The sequence below is a fragment of the Suricata suricatta genome, chromosome 14 (assembly GCF_006229205.1).
Source record: "Suricata suricatta isolate VVHF042 chromosome 14, meerkat_22Aug2017_6uvM2_HiC, whole genome shotgun sequence".
NCBI lineage: Eukaryota > Metazoa > Chordata > Mammalia > Carnivora > Herpestidae > Suricata > Suricata suricatta.
Window position 1 is genome coordinate 81,532,488 of NC_043713.1, and position 20,462 is coordinate 81,552,949.

Genomic DNA, 20,462 nt, shown 5'->3' on the forward strand with positions numbered 1-20,462 from the left:
GTCACGGGACCTGCGAGGGCAGCCCCTCTTGGCCTCGGTCACCTCCCCTTGAAAACGGGAGCTGCTGACCGTGGGGACAGGTGCCTTCATTCATCCCACGCGCTGAGCGCAGCAACAGGTGAGGTAAGTACCATCCTGTCGCCCTCTCACAGGTGAAGAAACCGAAACTCGGGCCAAGCTGCTTGCCTTGGGTCACCCAGCCAAAGGAGGCAGAGCCAGAACTCCCACCCAGGTCTGTGTGAACCTCTAAATCCTTTTATTCATCATCCTTGCCTCTCCCTGCCCCCTCCCCCCCCCCAGGGAGGCTGTGGGGAGAGAAGTGGTGGGAAAGGCAGTACCGGGGGCCCGGGGCAGAGGGGGGCGCTGAGAGGAGGAAACCTCCAGGGCAGCCAAGCCTTCACCTGCAGATTCTTGAAACACTCACCTCTTGGGGCAAGGTGTGCTGAGGCACAAGAACGGTGGGCTGGAGACAGGTTAAACTCCAGGACACAGCTGTGGAGCGCCCCACCCCCCCCACCTGAATTTACAGACCTTTGCCCAGCACCCCTGCCAAGTGCAGGGGCCCTTGCAGGCTTAGCCGTGGGACACACATCTCCCTGCCTGGTCCCTGGTCTGTGCAGTGGGGGTGAGCGTGGTACTTCCCTCACCGGCTTGCTGAGCGTGAACAAGAGGATTGGCATACAAGCCTAGCCCGGCACCAAGTTTGCTACCGAGCCGTGTCCCCCTCCAGCTCCACCCCTCTGTCCTGGACACCTTTACCCTAAGGTCAGTCAGGGCGACCTGAGACCTGCAGTGTTTCCAGAAAGCTCGGCCAGCAGCTGGAAGCTTGAGTGAGACCAAAGCGGGCAGTGGCAACTTGTCACCCTCTGATACCTGGGGGAGCTTAGGGGCAGGGTTTTGAAAATCTTTGGGCTGCGGCTTGCACAACTCCAGACTTGCTCCGCAGTCCCCAAGCCCTCCCCATCCCTGGCTTGGTGAGAAGGAGGAAGTGCTGAGTATTCTTGCCCCAAAACCTGCTCTTCATTCATCTCCAGCATGTAAGCCAGCAGCAAGTTCTACTTCTTGGCATTTTCTGAATCCGGCCATTCCTCTGCATCCCCATGTCTTCTGCCTCCTATTGGCCTCCCTGCACCACCCTTGACCCCCAAGTGTTCAGCGTTGTTTACCACGCCCTCTATGAGATCAGACCCTTGTCTTCTGCCTCCGCCCCCTTACAGCAGCCACACTGGCCTCCTCTTTCTTCCTTGGACTTGCTGAGGGGTTTTTGTGTTTTTTGTGACTTTTTGCTGTCTTAGGGCCTGTGCACCTGGTCTTGCTTCTCCAGGAAATGCTCTTCCCAGCCATCTTGTGACTTAACCTCTCTGCAACTCGGGGACAGGTCTCTTGCCCAGGTCTCCCCACTTCTCCACCTGCAGGAGCCACACTGGCCTGGTCTCTTCTTGCATTACTGTTTTCCTTCTTCCCATGCTTAGCCTTGGGTGATGTTATCGTGCTTATGTGTTTTCCTGGTTCCTTGTTTGTCCAGCTAAAGTGTTCGTCTGTCAGGGCCGTGGCCTTTATCTTTTTGGCTTCGGATTCCGTAGAACTCAGCACAGTGCCAGGCACACGGTAAATGTTCCAACTACATTGTATGATTGCAGGCAAGTGTGTGCAACGCCCGGGGTTCTACTTCTCATTACTTAACAGAATTCTTTCTGTATTTCGACATAAGACCTCAGAATTGTCATTCCTTCTGTCAGCCCATTGTGTTCCTCAGCTTTTCTCGAGAGTGGGCCTTGCGGGGGTCTTTCCAGATTCTAGCCATCATATCCAGCTTAGTTTGTCCACACTGTGCATATTTTTTGCTGTCAATTTCTTTGAGATAACAGTCCCCAAACTGAGGTGTTTGAGTCAAGAGTATGATCATTTTGAAGGCACTTCCACTTATCACCAGATGGTTCTTCAGGAAAAACTGTGCCTGGCAATGTTTGTAAGTTTCCCTACAGCCCCACAAGCATTGAGTTTTATCACTTTTGTCTAGTTTAATGGGCAGTTCATGGTAGGATTAAATTTTCTGTTGCTTGAATTAGTGAAGCTGGGGTTTTTCTATATTTGTGCTGGTTCTATTTCCTGTCTTGTGAAGAAAGGAAATCTCCAGGCACCTTAATTGCTCCCTTCACCTTTGCTTGTGCTAATGGTTCCACTTCAGCCCCTCTCATGGGAGCAGAGCGAGGGCCCCCAGGGGCCAGGACAGGAACTCACTGAGCTGAAGTCTGCTGTTGCAGAAGCTGTTCTGGCAGTCAACCAGCAAGAAACTCTCCGGAGTCCCTTAGGCCCCCAGCGTGGTACCGAGGAGAGAAAGAACCTTTTTTTTTTTTTAAGTCTATGTGAATATTTTTTTTCAAAATGATCATTTCCCCCCCTCAAATTATAAAAGTACACAGTGTGCAGGGTTATTCACTGGAACATTGGGGCATGAAAAGATGGGGAAATAATCTAAACGCTGATCACTGGTGGGACTACATACATTTCCTACAGAGAAGTCTTGGGCTTTCATTCCAAGGAGTGCACTTGATCTAGCACACACTGATCTAGAACAATCTGAAATACTGTGTTAGTTTCCTATGGCTGCTATAACAAATCACACATTTGATGCCTTAAGACAACACGAATTTATTAGCTTACAGTGCTGGGCCTCAGAGGTCCAAAATCAGTCTCATTGGACCCAGGTCAAGGCGTTGGCAGGGCCGCATTCCTTCTGCAGCTCTAAAGGAGAACCTGTTTCCTTCCAACTTTTAGCGGCTGTCTATGTTCCTTGGATTGCAGGCCCTTCCCTCCATCTTCAAGGCCAGTAGCATAACATCTTCAAATCCCTGGCTCCAACTTCTGGGTCGGTACTCCCATGTCCTTCTGTGTCTGATTCTCTTGCTCTACTCTGTTCATAAAGACCCTCCTGATCACCTCGGGCCCACCTGGATCGCCGTCTTGGGATCCTTAATGTAATCACATCTGCAAAGTGCCTTTTGCCGAGTAAAGTGACACATCTACAGGTTCTGGGGGTTAGGGGGCGGCTCATCCCTGAGCCACACCCTAAATGGAAATAAGTGAGATTCATAGCAGTATGTGTGGGCTCACATTTGTTTAAGTTTAAAAAAAAGAGTAAATATGGCCATGCTTGTGAAGGCATAGAACACCCCTGGAGGCCCCACAGGAGACTGGTAAGAGTGGCTGCTTCTGGGGGCTCCTGGGTGGCTGCGTCCCTTGAGTGTGTCTGACTTTGGCTCAGCCTGTGAGCGCAGAGCCTGCTTCAGATCTTCTGTCCCCCCTCTCTGCTCCTCCCCTACTTGGCTTTCCCCAAAATTAAATTAAAAAAAAAAAGAGTGGCTCCTTCTGGGAAGAATGGTAGAAAGTAGGCTTACTTGTCATATATTTTTTTGTCTTACTTCACTTTTTAAAGTTTATTTTGAGAGAGAGAGAGAGCGAGGGAAAGAATCCCAAGAAATCCAGAGTTGGACGCTCAGCCTCCCAGGTGCCCCTATTTCACTGTTTTAGTATCTGCATATGTCACCTACATTAAAAATGAATCTTTTAATGTTTATTTGTGAGAGAGAGAGTGCACGTGAGTGGAGGAAGGGGTAGAGAGAGAGGAAGACAGGATCCGAAGTGGGCTCTGTGCTGACAGCAGAGAGCCTTATGTCGGAGTCGAACTCACAAACCGTGAGATCATGACCTGAACCAAAGTCAGGCAGTTAACTGAGCCCCCCAGGAGCCCAGAAATAAATTTTAAGAAGTAACACAAACTCATTTTAAAAGTTCAGAACTTCTAGAATCAAGAGAAGGACGATTCCACACTCCCTTTTTTGTCCAGTGTTAACCACTGTAAAGAGTTTGGCTATATCCTTACAGACGTATTTTTTTAAATGCATATGTAGGGGCACCTGGGGGGCTCCTCAGTTAAGTGTCTGACTTTTGATTTCAGCTCAGGCCATGTTCTCACGGTTGGTGAGATCAAGCCCTGCCTTGGGCCTTGCGCTGACAGTACAGAGCCTGCCTGGGATTCTGTCTCCCTCCCTTTCTCTCTGCTCCTGCCCTGCATTTGCTCTCTCTCTCTCAAATAAATAATTAAAAAAATAAAGATGCACATGTAATTAACTTTTCATGTAGATGGAGTCCTACTGTATATACTATGCTGTAATATGAATTTTTAAAACATGTTTATTTTGAGAGCTCTCGTGCGTGGGAGAGTAGGGGAGGGGCAGAGAGAGGGAGGGGGGAGGGAGAGAATCTGGCAGAGCAGAGCCCACTCAGGGCTTGATCCCAGATCCCATAAACCGTGAGATCACGACCCAGGCTGAGATTAAGAGGTGAATGCTCGGGGCGCCTGGGTGGCTCAGTCAGTTGAGCTTCCGACTTCAGCTCAGGTCATGATCTCACGTTCGTGGGTTCGAGCCCCGCGTCGGGCTCTGTGCTGACAGCTAGCTGGGAGCCTGGAGCCTGTCTTCAGATTCTGTGTCTCCCTCTCTCTGACCCTCCCCTGCTCACACTCTCTCACTCTCAAAAATAAATAAAACATTAAAAAAAATTTTTTAATAAAAAAATAAAATCTTACTATATTATTCATCTCTTTCCTTATCTACATATGAAGATTTAACAACACTGGCATTTGCACCTTAGCTGACTTAACCAGACCCTCATTGGTGGACATATAGATACTTTGCTTCTTTCCAGAGCATTCCTTGATCTGTAATGTATGTCGGTGAGGTTTTTTTTTTTTTTAATTCAAACTGGAGTGAGAGTCACATAACATGAAATTAACCATTTTACAATTCGGTGAACATTTAGTGAAGAATCCCGCGGCATTTGGTGCATTCCCAATATCATGCAACCGCCACCTCTATCCAGCTCCAGAACATTTTCATCAAATCAAAAAGAAAACCCTGCACCCTCAACAGTCACTCCCTGCCCCCCATCCCCCTACTCCCTGTCAGCTAGCCACCAATCTGCTTTCTGTCTTTATGGATTTGCATCTTCTTGGCATATTTACATATCATTGGAATCAGGTAATATGTGATGTTTTGTGTCTGGCTTCTTTGATTTAGTGTAAATCACTCCTGTTGTAGCATCGATTAGCACTTCATTTCTTTTTATGCCTGGATAACATTCCATTGTATGGATGTAATATCTTGACTTTATCCAATCTTCCCTTAATAGATACTTGGGTTATTTCCACCTTTTGGCAACGAGTATTTGTGTACATGTATTTGAGTGCCTGTTTTCAATTCCTTTGGGTATATACCAAGGATGTGCATCCTTCCACAAACACTTTGAGCTTTATGCTATTTTCAGAGGCTGTTAACGTAAGCAAGTTAAAAATAATTTGTAACGAAGTGTTGCAAAAGCACATACTAAGAGAAACTATAGCAGAATGTCAGATCCAGACCAATGTTTTCTTGTTTTCCAGATCCAGAGAAGACAGAAAAATGGCCACCTGGGATGAAAAGGTAAATTAATTCTGGAGGACCAGCAGCATTAAAGGACTTCCTGGCCTTGAAGACCGTTCTGCTTGGTGTTTCAAACAGGATAAAAGGAAAACACCTGTTTGGGGTGTTTCTGTCCTACCAAAGCGTTTAGTCACAAAGGTGAAAACTATAGCAGGAATTCACAAGCCTCAAGATGGTCTAATCTGAATTAGACCACTCAAATCCCACCTCTGCATTTTTTAAAAAAATGTTTGCTTATTGTTGACAGAGAGAGAGATAAAGAGAAAGAAAACATGTACACAAGCAGGGGAGGGCCAGAGAGAGAGAGAGAGAGAGAGAGAGGGGAAGAGAGAGAATCCCAAGCAGGATCCACACTGTCAGCACAGAGCCCGACGCAGGGCTCAAACTCACAAACTGAGATCATGACCTGACTGACTGAGCCCCCCAGATGCCCCCCACCTCTGCATTTTAATAACCTTGTGTCATTAGGCCAAGACCTTCCTTCCCCTCCCTGAGTCTCTGTGTCCTTATCTGGGAGAGGGAGAGACAATTACCGTTGTCCTTGAAGGTTGGGAGGAGTTGAGGAGACAGTGGTCTCAAAATGCTAGGCGGATGCTGAGCCTATAAGGGCCTTTTCCCTACTGCCCATTTTACAGATAAAGACACTTGCACAAAGTCACACAGGTAGGAAGCGGCTGAAGTAGGATTTCACCCTGGCCCGTCTCCAAAGCGAATCCTTCACTTCCTGTGTCCTGAGACCGTCCCAAGCAGAGCTATTAACTCTGTCCTTGCTATCTGGATGCAGGTTTGTTGTGTTTGAGGGGACATCCGTTGTGAATGGTGAGGACAAGGTAGAAAGGAAATGTTGGCTTCCGTTTTACCGTTCACCGGGAGGTTCTGGGGGTCTGGCCAAGTAGAGCCATCAGGGCAGCGTGAGAAGCTCTGGGTGGCGGCAGGGTGATGGGGACAGGGTCCAGAAGCAGGGCCACGGGACAATAACGATGACCATCCTGTATTTCATTAAATGGATGACCCCTTTAATTGTAAGAGTCGTTCAGATTTTAGGGCTGTTTACAGTGTAGCGGGGGAAATGGCCAGTGCTGGGATGCCACCAACTCTGATTTCAGAAATGTTGAAATCTGGGGGAAAACCTGGGGGGAAACATTCATCCTTGAATTAACGAAATAGGGGTGCAAGAGTAGTGGTAACAACACGAGCCACATCTATGAGGCGCTCACTCCGTGCCCGGCGCGAGCAAAGGGCTTTCTGCGCATTTGGTTTTTTAATCCTCACAACAGCCCTGTGTGCACTGAGTACTATCCATTCTTCCTGCCATCTTACAGATAGGGGAACTGAAGCCCAGCAAGGCTTAGCAATTTTCCCAAAGTCACACAGCTGGCGAGAGGTTCAAACCCATGCCGCCTGGCTTCCGTGTCCTAATTATTGTCTAGTGATTGTGCTGTTTCTCAAACACCGTCCAGCCCAAAGACAGGATCGGTCTCCAGGGGGAAGAGCATGAGGAAGGGCTCATCCCTGGCAGGAAGGGAGCAGGGAGTGGGGAGCACAGGGGCAACATGGGCTCTCCGGGGAGGATTCCTTCCCTTCATTCATTTATTCATTCACCTAACAAATGTGTATCCACTCCAGCCATGTGCTGGCATCAACCACAGCTGTCAGGCTGGGGCAGCCCAACTGGAGACACTGGTCTCTGCCTGTCAGTGGCTTCCTCTCTAGCTGCGAGACCCCTGTCAGGTCACAGCACTGAATGTGTGAAGGTGCATATGGGGTGAGCAGTAAAGGAGAGGGCCATGGTTAATGTGGGCCCCTCCCGGGCCGCTGAGGCCCGCAGACCTCCTGATCAGATCAGAGGCCTCCCGACTTGCCACCTGGAGGGCCCGAGGCAGAAACGAGGTAGAGGGGGAAGACTGTGCAGTGGCCAGAAGGTGGGCGGCCGGCGTGGGGCAGCGTGGCGGGGGGGCCCAGGACATGCTCAGTCTGGAGAGACCAGGTCAGGCAGAGCCCAGGGGCCCTGGAGGAGGTGGTGGTGGTACTAAGAACGGTGGCCAAGGCAGCCACCGATCCGGCCTGGACTTGGAAGAGCCTCTCTGGTGTCCCGTGGAGATGGGTGGAAATGCCAGAAAGGACACGGAGGCCAGCAAGGTGGGAGGCCTGCTGCGGGGAGCTGGGGGCCAGGCGCTGGCGCCAGAGAGAAGCGAGCGGGTTGGGAGGGCTTTATGACCGCAGTGCCCGGCATCCGGGGAGGACGGCAGTGGCGTGCACAGGATGTGGGGCTCGTGTTCAGGGGAGGGAGTCCCCTTTCCTTCGGAGGGTCATGGACAGTTCTGCAGAAGAGGCAGCCTTTGAGCTGGGCCTTGGGATCTGAACTTAGGGGGTCCATTTCCAGCAGGAACAGTATGGAGAAGGGCCTGGACGCAGGCTCATTTAAAGTTCCACAGAGCAAAGGGGAGTTGGAGGGCGAGGGGATGGTGAAGGTCCCCGAATGCCCAGCTGAGGACTCTGTACTTTGACCACAAAGAACCCTAGTTCTGGGGGTTTCCTGCTGGTCTGGGAGACACTGGCTGACCCCTGTGCAAGCCGGCCTTGGTTGCTCTGTGGCTCCAGTAGGTAAGCCCCAGTGAGCAGAGCTCGGGGCCAGACAGCCTGTGTTCCGGTCCAACATCTGTCCATCCCTTGTGGGCTGTGTGACCAGCTTCGAGCCGCCCTCAGCCTCCGTGTCCGCGGTCGTGAGCAGGGTTGACCGTCACCATCACGTAGAGTGATGACCATTCCTCATAAGGTGCTGGACACACAGTGCCTGCCGCCTGGTAGTGAGGAATTCCAGGATTCCAGTGATCGCTATCAGTCAAAAGCAAACAGGCCGTTCATTCTTTCCCTCGTTTGTAGTTCCTATTAAGTCAGGCAAACCAAAAAAGCAAGTGGTTATGCTCGCTCAGTGCTGGTTATTTTGCAGTGGAACCAGTCCATAATGGTCTAAACAAAATTCAGTAGTGTGTGTTGAGTATCATGAAAATGTTTATAATCACATCTGGTCATCTCACTTCAAAGGAAATAACCCCTGAAAAGAAAACTAATCGACAGCATCATATTCCTTAGCCTGTAAGGTGCCATTGGTGATAGGTGCGCCATTATTTCATGTATTACAAAGAAAATACTGCTATGTACTGTGACCTTACGTAGCATAGTGTTGAAACTGATCAATCGTGAGACATTCAGATTTCAGGAATGTCAAAATATGAGAGAATGTGGTCTTTAGAATTGGTGATAAAGGTGCTAAAATGAGCAATCAGTAAATGCAAGAGTGAGAGCATTAACATCCTGGTGAAGTTTCTTGGCCATTAAAACATAAATCTGGGGTGCCTGGGTGGCTTGCTCAGTTAAGTGACCGGCTCTCCATTTCAGTTCAGATTACGATCTTACCGTTGTGGGATTTAGCCCTGCATCAGGCTCTAGCTGGGTGTGGTGCCACCTTAAGATTCTCTTTTTCCCTCTTTCTCTGCCCTGCACACACTCACTTTACTCACTCTTTTAAAAAAAGAAAACAAAAAGCATAAATCTGATGCATATAACTAGTGGGAAAAATAGCATACGAGATTGTCTGCATCTTTGATTACAACTGTAAGAGAGACCTTAGGTGGATGATAAGTCTGTTGTATTAGGATTGCCATGAATATATTTCCTTTTGCTCATATCTTCACAATGCTAAAAGAAATAGATCTAGAGTAAACGTCTGCTCACTGGGGTGAATGACAGCAGGTAAAGTGGGGGTGGGGGTGTCCAGGGGAGTCTGAATGAAGCCAGGGAGCTGCTAGGGTGGGATGGGGTGAGGCTTGAAGGTACGCACAGGATAGGGGTGCAGAGCCAAGGACACATTCTGGGGGGAGGGTGATGGCAGCAATTCTCGCGGTGGGGGGAGGGGAATGACTCCAGGGAGGGAGGGCCCAGAAGCCTTTTTGTGGTAACACGGAGGCCAGTACAAGGGCTGGCCCTGGTGGCTGGCGTGGTCAGGGGCTGGGGGAGATTGGGCCAGGGCCACTTTGGGGTTTTTTTTTTTTGGTTTTTATTTTATTTTATTTTTTTTTGAGAGACAGAGACAGCGTGAGCAGGGGAGGGTCAGAGAGAGGGCGAGACACAGAATCCGAAGACAGGCTCCAGGCTCTGAGTTAGCGGTCAGCACAGAGCCTGACACAGGGCTCAAACCTACAAACCGTGAGATCATGACCTGAGCTGAAGCTGGACACCTAACCGACTGAGCCACCCAGGCTCCCTGGGCCAGGATCACTTTGTAGCACCTGAGCCTCTGTTGAGTCAGAGAACAAGTTCCTTTGAGTAACTCACCCTTGTGGAGTTAACGGGGTGTGTGTGTGTGTGTGTGTTCGTTCTTAAGTTTGTTTATTTTGAGAAAGAGAGTGAGCACGAGCACATGCATGCATGAGTGGGGGAGGGGAGGAGAGAATCCCTCCACACTGTCCGCGCAGAGCCCAATGTGGGGTTCAAACCCACGAGCCATGAGATCATGGCTTTAACTGAAGGCAGATGCTTATCCGACTGAGCCACTCGGACACCTCAGTTGTGGGTTGGGTTTTGTTTTTTAATTCTCCAGTTAGTTACCACATAGTGTAGTCTTGGCTTTAGGAGCAGAACCCCGTGACTCCTCTCTTACATAGGACACCCAGTGCTCATCCCAACAAGTGCCCACCTTAATGCCTGTCACCCATTTAACTGTGTTTTTTAAAAAATGTTTTAATAGAATTGGTTTTGGGAGCTTTTTATTGTCCAGCTGCCCTAGCGTGTGAGGGGAAGATAATGGTGTAGGGGGAGCAGCCGGCGCGGTTAGCCCTGCCTCAGACCTGGCTCGCTGCGGCCGGCTCTGCCCCTTCCCACCACCCGGCGCCTCAGAGTTCCTCTTCTGTGAAATGGGAACAGAAACACTCCCTCTTGAGTTGTGGGGATCAGAGAAGCTGGGGCATGAGAAGCACTGCGCAGGGTCAGGCTACGGCTCATACTCAACCCACGGGAGCTGCTCCCCGGGCCACCCAGAAGCTGACCTCTTCCTCTCAGGTGATTGTGTGTCACCAGCCACGTGTGGGGGAGCCTGGGTGCCAGCGTGCTTGGAGATCGCCGTAGCCCTGTGCTCATTTCTCATGAGCTGGAGGCGCCGGGTTTATTTATGGTGCACATTCTCAGCTTGGGCCGCGTGTGGGAGATCCCAGCACCCAGGCCCCCCCAGACCAATCGCAGTCTTGGAGTCTGAGACCCAGGTACTGAGTTTGGTTTTTTTGAAGCCTCCAGGTGGTTCCAAAGTGCAGCCACAGCTGGGAGCCTCTCGTTAGACTGTGGCTGGGTGGGGCCTCCCTCCACCGGCTTCTTCACAGCGAGGCTGGCGAGAGGGGTGTCCTGAATCCTGATTATCCCGGCTTTTCCGGGGCCAAAGCATGACTAAGATGTTGGAGCCGGGAATTTCCTGGATGCCGCGGTCTCACACTGGTGATAGGTCTTAATTTCTGGCTGAAAAACTGGTCATTCTTTTCTTTCTGTGCTTTCGTTTTCTTTATGCTTTTGTAAACAACATGACTTCTGCTTCCCAGTTAACGTGGCTAATGTCACAGACTTCGGACAGGCCTGTCTCCGCTCCAGCAACCCTCGTGTCCTTACCGCAGGGAATAGACTGGGCTCGTCCTCCCCATCCCCGTATCTTTAAAACTCAACCCGTTGGTGACTCCTGCAATTGCTCATTTAAGCAATGAAATAGAATAAAGTGGAAACTACAGGAGTGTTCGCACTCAGAAACTTGAGTGTTGGTTGTAGACCACGTGTGTGTGTGTGTGTGTCTGTGTGTGTGTACTAAAAGGCAGGATGTAAAATGTATTTTTCTCATCGAGTAACACTCGGCTGAGCTCCCTGAGCAGCACTGAGCTCCTCGCAGCTGTGAGCCTGGTCCAGGGCGGTGTTCAAAGAGGTTGTGCAAAGGGCCTTGGGCTAGGGAGCCTGCGGCAGAGTCTGGCTCCGCTTCTCACTCCCGCTGGCTGTGTGACCTGGGGCACGTTGTTGGGCCTCTCTGTTCCCAATGTCCTCGCTGGTAGAAGGAGACCTCAGGAGGTCTCCACTTCAGAGCTGGTCGCAGTGTGTTATTTGAGGACTTTGTACAGAGCTCAGAAATGGCAGGTGCTGGGTGGGGGGTAGTGAGCGCTCACTGTGGCTCTTGCTACTGGATGTTATTTCCCGCACCATCTCCACCCAGTCTCACCATCCTCTTGCCAGATTGGTGGACCACTCTGTCAAGATGGGAGGGATCCTGACCCCAAGGGAAAAGGAGAGAAGTGTTCTGGAGGGGATGGGGGCCACCTGCCTGGCTCCTTGGCCCGTAAGCAGCAGCCCCTGCAAGCCGGTCAGCCAGCAGCGGTGGTGGTTTTTGCGAACCTCAGACTTCCTCCCCACCCTAGAGAAGGAAAAGCTGCCACGCTTATTTAAAGACTTCCCTGATTTTAAAAATAGGCATTCCTCTGAACACCAATCCCCGGGGGCTGGGGGCCCGGCCCCGGGTAGGTAACCTTGCCGCTGGAGGCCCTCCTGCCTTCCTCCCCAGAGGAGAGCTGTGCTCCAGGCGTTCGGTCCACTGTCCAGGTATGTTCAGTGGGGAACTGTCGCCGGCCACTGGGGAGGGCCCGGCTGGCGGCTGGCGGTCTTCCACACAGGACTTGTTCGTTCAGTTCCTCCGGTGGGGACAGTGTGAAGTGAAGTGTCCCTTGGGAAGTTAGAGATTCAGGGCTCAAGGTTTCTGCTGGGGGCTGGTCGAGGAGGTACCTTCTGTCCAGCACTTGGAAAATTCCAGACTCCCTGAAGGAGAGCAAGTGTGCAACATAAACTGTGTTGTGTACACACATGGTCTAGGGCCGCTGAGCTGCTCTTACCAGTAAATGGTGGAACCTTCCAGATGCCGGCCAAGGGCCAAGCAGGCCCTTTCTAAGGACGGCCAAGCAGCCCTTTCTAAGGACAGCGCCCTAAGCCTGTTCTGCGCAGAGAGTGACAGGGTTATGTTCCGGCTGCAGGCAGAGCTGTCATGTCCTCCACGTGAGAGGCAGAGGTGGGGCCCCGGGCGAGGGCAGAGGCGGGGAAGTCAGTGCCACGTGGCTTAGTGCCAAGTGGGCCGTGGGGGAGGGGGAGGGAAGGTAGGCCCTGGGGACAACTTCTCTGCTCTTTCCTGAGTGTGTTTTAAGTACTCGGGACCGGAAAACAAGACCCCCAGGTACCGGTCCGGGACTGTCTGTTGACTGGTGGCATTTGCCTTGCAGGGCCTCAGTTTCCCCATCTGCTAAGGGAGGGAAGACAGCATCTCAGAACCTTATTTCTACCTCTTAAAAAAGCATCATCTTGTTGCTTTAAAAAACAAAATCAGCTTTTTCTGTCATGTCTTCCCCTCGTTAGAGCATTTTAGAAGGAACAGAGGTGGGAGACTTGAGTTGATATTGCTGACTTTACCAGTCACTTATGTTTGTTTTTAAGTATTTGTTCTACTCCATTGTTTTGTTTCTTTTTCCTTTTCTTTTCTTTTTTTTTAAGAGTGAAGGGAGAGAGACAGACAGACAGACAGACAGACTCCATCATAAGCAGGCTCCGCACTCAGCACGGACCCTCAAGCAGAGCTCAGTCCCACCACCTGGGATCGTGACCTGAGCCTAAATCAAGAATCAGTCACTCAACCATCTGAGCCACCCAGGCGTCCCTGTTTTGATTTTTTTATTCAGGGATTCCAATTATTTATATATATGTATATACATAAACATGTGTATAAGTATAGATGTATATATACACACATATGTAGGGTATCTTTATATATATGGTGTCATGATTTATACTTATGTATATATAGCGGCCTCCGCCTTCCCCCTCTTACCCTCAGTACTTCATTCATTACGCAGTTCTCTGCAGGCGGGATCTCCCTCCAGAGGGGCCGTTTCTCGTTTCTCATGATTAAATCTAATAGAATACAATTTGAAAGTTTCTTTGCACCCTCCAACCCAGTCATACTCGTTTCCCAGAGGGAACCATTTAGTTTGGGGAGTTGATTTTGTCTGTTTTTAACAAAGATGGCATCATATGATACAGTCTGGCCCACAGCATGCTGTTTGTCACTTAGATTTCGTGCAGGCCGAGGACACCTCTGTGTCTGCGCCTCCAGGTGCCCAGCTCGCTGCCGTCGAGCAGCTGCCCAGGGCCGCCTCCTGTGGGTTTGATGACGGACTTTGAGGTCATTTCCGGCTTTGGGCTGTCGTAGCAGGACTTTTGGGAGCATCTGTGTGCTTATGCGTGCGTCCTTTGTCAGGTCAAATGATAGGGACATTTTCAATTTTGATAGAAACCGGTTAAGGCTGACCCCCAACTTCACTCCCATGCCTGGCGCATTGGAGGCACTCAAACATCTTTTCAAAAGGTGACAGGAACTGTCCCTGCTGAGAAGGGTGTATCCGTCTACATGGCCCCTGTCCCTCGCTTCCATCAAACGACTCTGGGCAGTTGGTCTCCCCTCCCTGCACCTCAGTTTCCCCTTCTGTGGATTGGAGAGCCTGCCCCCCCCCGCCCCCACTCTGCTTCCCTCTCAGGATTGTGACAAGCGCTGAGCAAGAGCAGAGGGGGGTGGAGGTGGCCTGTAAGTGAGCAAAAGGAGGCAGCTGGTGCCAGGGTGGCTGCAGAGCGGGCTTTCCCAAGTGCTTTCGTGACCTCTGAAAGCCTGCTTTCTCCTTGGAGTCCAGGGTCAGGGCGTGGTGGGACAGGCGGCCTTGGACTTGGGCACGTGCTCTCTGCATTCGCTTCCTGGAGCTGCTGTGATGATAACCACACTGGGTGGCTTAGCACAGCAGAGATGGCTTCTCTCCGTTCCGAAGCCTCCAAGTCTAAAATCAAGGTTATTGGCAGGGTCGGTTCCTTCTGGAAGAGTTGAGGGAGCATCTGTTCCGTGCCTTTCTCCCGGCTTCGGCTGGTTGCTGGCAATCTGTGGCATCGTTGGCTTGTAGATGCAGCATCCAGTCTCTGCCACCATCCTCACATGGCCCCTCCTCCTCTCGTCAGGATGTCAGTCCTTGGATTTAGGGCCCACCCTCAATTCTGGATGATTTCCTCTAAAGACTCTTCTCTAGTTATACCTGCAAAGACCCATATTCCAAGTAAGGTTATATTCGGAGGTTCTAGGTGGGCATGACTTTTGAAGCAGCCACAGCTCAACCGGCTCCATGGTCCTAGAAGGCAGACCTCCCATCACGGGCTGCCTGCCTTTCTCAGCCGTGTGTTCTAACACGCGGGCTCCGGGTCGTCACAGCCCAGGGACAGATCATGGCTCTGCCGTCTTCTAAGTTGTTATTTGGGACAAGCCACCTTTTCACCAAGACCCAAAATGATGGCCTGAACCCCAGAGGGTTCATTAAAATTAAACAGTTCATTTAAGGAACTTTAGTGATATGTTAATATAATAAAGCAACATAATAATCAGTGATAATAGACGTCACTGCTATTGTGTCTTATTGGAGTTTTGGGGCAGGAGATGTTGAATAATATGCAAATCCGGTCCCCAAAAGTAGGCTCTGGGAGGGAGCAGGGAAATGGGGACTTAAGGGACATCGGGAGTCCCCAAAATTTCTTTTTTTTTTTAAATTTCTTTTTTCTGTGATTGTTGGATGACCATGAAACAGGGACTTCCCCCTCCCACAGATGGCAGCTTCAGAGCCTGTAAAAATAGATGTTCACAAGAACGTTTTATTTCTCTCTCTCTTCTAGGTCAGTTTTTCTCATTTCTCCCTCTCTCGACCAGGTAATAATCTTTCTGGTACAATCCTTGACATGTGTAAAAAATAGGTAGGTGATACATTTACCTCTGAGGGGTAGCTCCTGTGGTTAATCACACCCCTCCCTGTGACGGGGGTGGCGGGGAGAATGTGCCCCTCCCCCCGAGTTTGCAGACCAGGGCAGGACACAGACGACATACAGAGATGCCACAGAACAAGTTAGCAAGTGGCAAGACATGGAAACCGGAAGGACTCTCACCCAGCAGGTAGCGGCTAAGGAAGGGCTCCCTGGGGAGGTAAAATCTAGACGCAGTTATAAAGCCTGAAAGAGCAATCGCGTGCGACAGGCAAAAGGTAGTCCAGAGAGTGAGCTCCAGGTGCGTGGAGTTCTAGAGCCAGAGAGAGGTTTGTTCTAGAACCAGGAGGCGTTGGGTGCAGCTGGGGTGTGGCGGATGCAGGGGGCCCAGGGAGACCAAGAGTGCTTTTTGCCTTTGTCCTGAAGGCAGCGGTTGGCAGGGGGTGGGGTGGAGGACTGAAGGGCATGGGGGAGGAGGCAGGTGAGGGCAAGGACACAGCCGGGTTGTTGCCACAGAAGGGGGACCCTGGCCACCGTGGTGTGGAGAAAGGCCCAGGCAGAAGGCCGAGTGAGCAAGGAGGCCAGTGCCCGTGTCTAGGCAAGAGGTGATGGCGGTCGGAGAGGGGAAGAGGGAGAAGAGTAAGGGGCACAAGCCATGTTTGGGAGGTGTGGTCGCGGAGGCTGGAGGGAGGGAGAGGAGCCCAAGGTGGTCTTTGGCTCTGGGCTTGGGCAGCAGGGTGGGCATGTGCTGTGCCCTAGGGGAGTGCGGAGGGTGTGGAGGATGGGGCGCAGGGGAGAGAAATGGATGCAGTGTGGGCCACAGCAAACTAACGACCTGGCAGGATGCCACACATCACACTGGAGGCTGATTTGCACATGAGACTGATTTGCACGTGTTCTCAGTGTTGAGAACACAGGTGTGCTGAGACTGCCAAAGGGGGAGGGTGGCCCTGCACCAGCACGGGGTCAGGTTTGGGGTCTAGGGGACTTCCGGTGGTGTGGGGGCAGGGCCATGGAGGCTGAGGAGGGTGGCCTGAGATGGGAGAAAAATCAAGAGGCAAGATTGTCACACAGAAGCAAGTCAACAGTGCGAGCGCATGCGGTCCAGTCCAGGTGGGAACCACAGCTGTGGGCTCTGCTCCAGGTGACCCTGGAGAGAAGGGGACAGTGGAGGTTAATGCAGGGGAGCTGGAGATGGGGCGTGTCCAGTGCCAGGGACCCTCTTGGGCAGCGGGCCAGTGAGCAGAGAAGTGAACTACCTGCCCTCCCCACCCTCGGGATGAAGTCAAGGGGTGGAAATGAGCATTTGCGTTGCTGAAGGGGAAGGAGAGAGCAGGCGCTCATGGAGGGGCTGCTCTAACCCCGGGCCGCAGGCCGGTGCTCCCTGTCGCACACTGAGTCAGTCCTCCCATCTGCCTGGGCAGCCCCGGAGGAGCCTGAGAGCCCCAAGTGGGTGGTGAGAAGCTGCCGAAGCCCACAGCGTTTTGTGATCAGCTAGATCTTTGACCTTTTCTGAAACTCCTCTGCTTTTGGTATGTCGTATTTTTGACTTAAAACCAGAGTTGTTTTCTGCTCTGCTGGGTGCCATAAATATTTTCATCCCAAGTTACAGAAAGTTGCTTTTTACTGGTCGCAAGGTCTCGGAAAGAAAAACTACGCCTCCTGTAAAGTATAAATGTGGATTTTGCAAAGCACCTGAAGACTCCCATCATGCTGAGAAAATTAGCCGAGGAGGTTTCTGTCTGCGAGATGAGGCATTTTAGGGGGAAATTATGGCCAGCAGCTGCCCAGAGGGCTTCGGGGACAGCCGCGGAGCTGGCTCTTGGCAATGGAGGGAGGGTCCAGGCTGAGACCAGCGACAGCCCCGCATGGGAGACCGGGTGCCCTCAGCTGGCAGCTGGTGGGCTTCTCTTCCGGGTCAGGTGTCATGTGGACTCTGGGGACACAGGCCTTGCATTCATGGAGCTTAACTACTAGTGTGGAAAGAGGAGTCCTAGATAAACGGCCACACACACAAAATTCTGATTAGAAACACTCCTGAGGCTCTCTCAAAAGAAAAGAATATAAAGAGAGGTTATAATACTGAGAAGGTTCTGATTTAGATCTTAGGGGTCAAGGAGGGCCTCTCCGAGGAAGGGACATTTCAGCTGAGGTTTCAAGCATGAGTCAAAGTGAGCCAAGCTCAGAGTTGGAAGAGGAGTAGTCCAGGTGGAGGAAGACGCCCTGTGGAGACCGGGCGTGGGGAGCATGCAGAGGGCGGGAGGGACAGAAGGGCTGCAGGGCTGGGAACGTCATTGGAAGGATCTTGGATTTTGTTTAAAAAAAAAGGTTTTTTAAAATCTTTTTTCTTTTTCTTTATTTTTTTTCTAATGTTTATTTATTAAGAGAGACAGAATGTGAGTTGGGGAGGGGCAGAGGGAGGAGACACAGAATCTAAATAGGCTCCAGGCTCTGAGCTGTCAGCAGAGTCTGATGCGGGGCTTGAACTCATGAACCATGGGATCATGACCTGAGATTAAGTCAGGTGCTTAACTGACTGAGCCATCCAGGCACCCCTATTTAAAAAAAATTTTAATGTTTATTTTTTAAAAAGAGCATGCAGATGGGGAGGGGTGGGCGGCCAGAGAGAGAGAGACAGAATCCAAGGCAGGCTCCAGGCTCTGAGCTGTCAGCACAGAGCCTGAAACGGGGCTCAAACCCATGAACCCAGGACCTGGGTTGAAGTCAGACACTTAACCGACTGAGCCACCCAGGCACCCCTAATGTTTTATTTATTTTGAGAGAGAATGCGAGCCAGGGAGGGGCAGAGAGAGGGAGGGAGAGAGAACCCCAAACAGGCTCCATGCTGTCAGCACAGGGCCATATGTGGGACTCCATCTCACGAACCGTGAGATCATGACCTGAGTCAAAATCAAGAGTCAGATGCCTAACCAAGTGAACCATCTGGGTGCCCCAGGATCTTGGAATTTTATACAAAAAGTAGGGGGCAGTGATAGAATCAGGTACTAAGATCAGGGGTGAGGGTTTATGAGGCTTGCTTGGGCTGCTGGTTGGAGAATGCATTGGAAGAACCAAGTTCAGGGAGAGAAATTCTTAAGGAAAGTATTGCCGTCTTCGGGATGAAGGCTTGGACTGGGGAGGAGGAAGAAATGAACAGCATACATGGGGACAAGAGAGCCAGACCGGCTCTGGGGTTGTGGATGCGGTAAGAATAAGGTTCGCTCTGAGGAGGTTGTGCGGTGGTCGAAGCTCTGCTAGGACCCTTCGTATCTGAGAAGTCTCGAATCAGGAGCTCCTGACCCGTGTGGAGACTGGGCACCTGGAGCCAGAGTGGGGACATCGGACTAGTTAATCCCTTTGGACTCAACCTTTTCATTAAAAAAAATTTTTTTTAACATTTTATTTTATTTTGAGAGAGTGCAGGGTGTGAGCAGGGGGGGTCAGAGAGAAGGAGACACAGAATCTGAAGCAGGCTCCAGGCTCTGAGCTGTCAGCACAGAGCCTGATGCGGGGCTCCAACCCACAAACCTTGAGATCATGACCTGAGCCGAAGTTGGCCGCCTAACCGACTGAGCCACCCAGGCGCCCCGGACTCTAACCTTTTCTGAGCTCATGAAACCCTCTAGGAAAAAAGTCTGACTATGCATCAAAGATGTACTATTGGAGAGAGATCGTTTTATTTTACTTTGAAAAGTGTAAAAATATAAAAGAATAAAAATACTGTTGAGTACTTATATAATCATCATCCTGAATTGACAGCTGTTAACATTTTGTCACATTTTCCTCAAATCTTTTTGTAATTTAAAAAGCTGTTCGGGGACACCTGGGTGGCTCAGTCAGTTGAGTGTCCAACTCTTGATTTCAGTCATGATCCCAGGGTCGGGGGATTGATCCCCATGTCAGGCTCCATGCTGACCATGGAACCTGCTTTAGACTCTCTCTCACCCTCTGCCCCTCTCCCCTGCTCGCTTACTCTATAAAATAAAAAAAATTAAATCACAAAAATATGTTTTTCAGAGAGCATTCAAATACTTTTTTGAACCCTTCTATTAAAATTTTTTTAATGTTTTTATTTATTTTTGAGAGAGAGAGAGAGAGAGAAAGACACAGCGAGCAGGGTAGGGTCAGAGAGAGAGAGAGAGAGAGAGAGACAGAACCCAAAGACCGCCTCCAGGCTCTGAGCTAGCTGTCAGCACAGAGCCCGACCCGGGGTTTGAACACACGAACTGTGAGATCATGACCTGAACTGAAGCCGGACACTTAACTGACTGAGCCCTGCAGGTGCCCCTGAACCCTTCCATTTTTAACCCTTGCATCTTCCCGAGGGCAATCACCATCATGAATTGAGTGTCTCCATCTAGTTCATTCAATGTTATGTCCTCCTTAGTGTTGTTTCTTGGGTCTACATGTTTATATTTTTCCCTCAAATTTGGAAATTTTTTCAGTCATTATTTCTCCAAATATTTTTCTGTCCTAGTCTCTCTCCTTTTGGTGCTCTAGATACAGGCATATTAGACCACTTGATATTGTCCCTGAGGCTTTGGTTTTTTCCCTGCCTTTTTTCTCACCATGTTTCCCCTTGATATTTTCTATTGCTCTGTCTTTAAATTCACTAATCTTTCATCCTGCATTATCTAATCATCTTTGAGCCAATTTGATTTTTTAAAAAATAGTTTACATTTCTCTATTAAAATTCTATATTTGGGGGCACCTGCATGGCTCAGTCAAATATATGACTCTTGATTTCAACCCAGGTCATGATCTCATAGTTCATGAGATAGAGCCCCAAGTCAGGCTCTGCACTGTCAGTGCTTGGGAGTCTCTCTCTCTCCCTCTCTCTTTGCCCCTTTCCTACTCCCACTTGCACATGTGCTCATGCACGCTCGTGTTCTCCCTCCCTCCCTCTTTCTCTCTCTCTCTCGCTCTCCCCACCTCCATCCCTCCTGCTCTTTCTCAGAACAAACTGAAAAATTTTTTTAAAGATTCTGTATTTCTTCATTAAACTCCTATTTTCTTTGAAATCCTTAACATGTTTATAATAGCTATTTATAAGTCTTTGCTGGCCAATTCTATCATCTCAGTCCATTTTGAGCTAATGTTTCTACTGGTTATGGGCCACATATTTCTGTAATT

General features: G+C 50.3%; 1 protein-coding gene across 5 annotated transcripts in view; it reads left to right on the forward strand.

Moving 5' to 3' along the window:
• The first annotated feature begins 130 nt into the window (after positions 1 to 130).
• The window catches only part of HVCN1 (hydrogen voltage gated channel 1), a 34,558-nt gene continuing 14,226 nt past the window's right edge, over positions 131 to 20,462 (forward strand). Inside the window, exons 1-3 of one of the 5 annotated variants that reach the window (XM_029921307.1) lie at positions 199 to 232; positions 5,441 to 5,480; positions 6,116 to 6,264. In XM_029921307.1, coding sequence (XP_029777167.1) covers positions 6,259 to 6,264 — 6 coding nt within the window. In that variant the 5' untranslated portion in view covers positions 199 to 232; positions 5,441 to 5,480; positions 6,116 to 6,258. Of the gene's footprint in view, positions 233 to 5,440; positions 5,481 to 6,115; positions 6,265 to 10,404; positions 10,539 to 11,987; positions 12,102 to 15,421; positions 15,520 to 20,462 lie in introns of those variants that run through there. The other 4 variants (XM_029921306.1, XM_029921304.1, XM_029921308.1 and 1 more) reach the window with 4 other exon arrangements.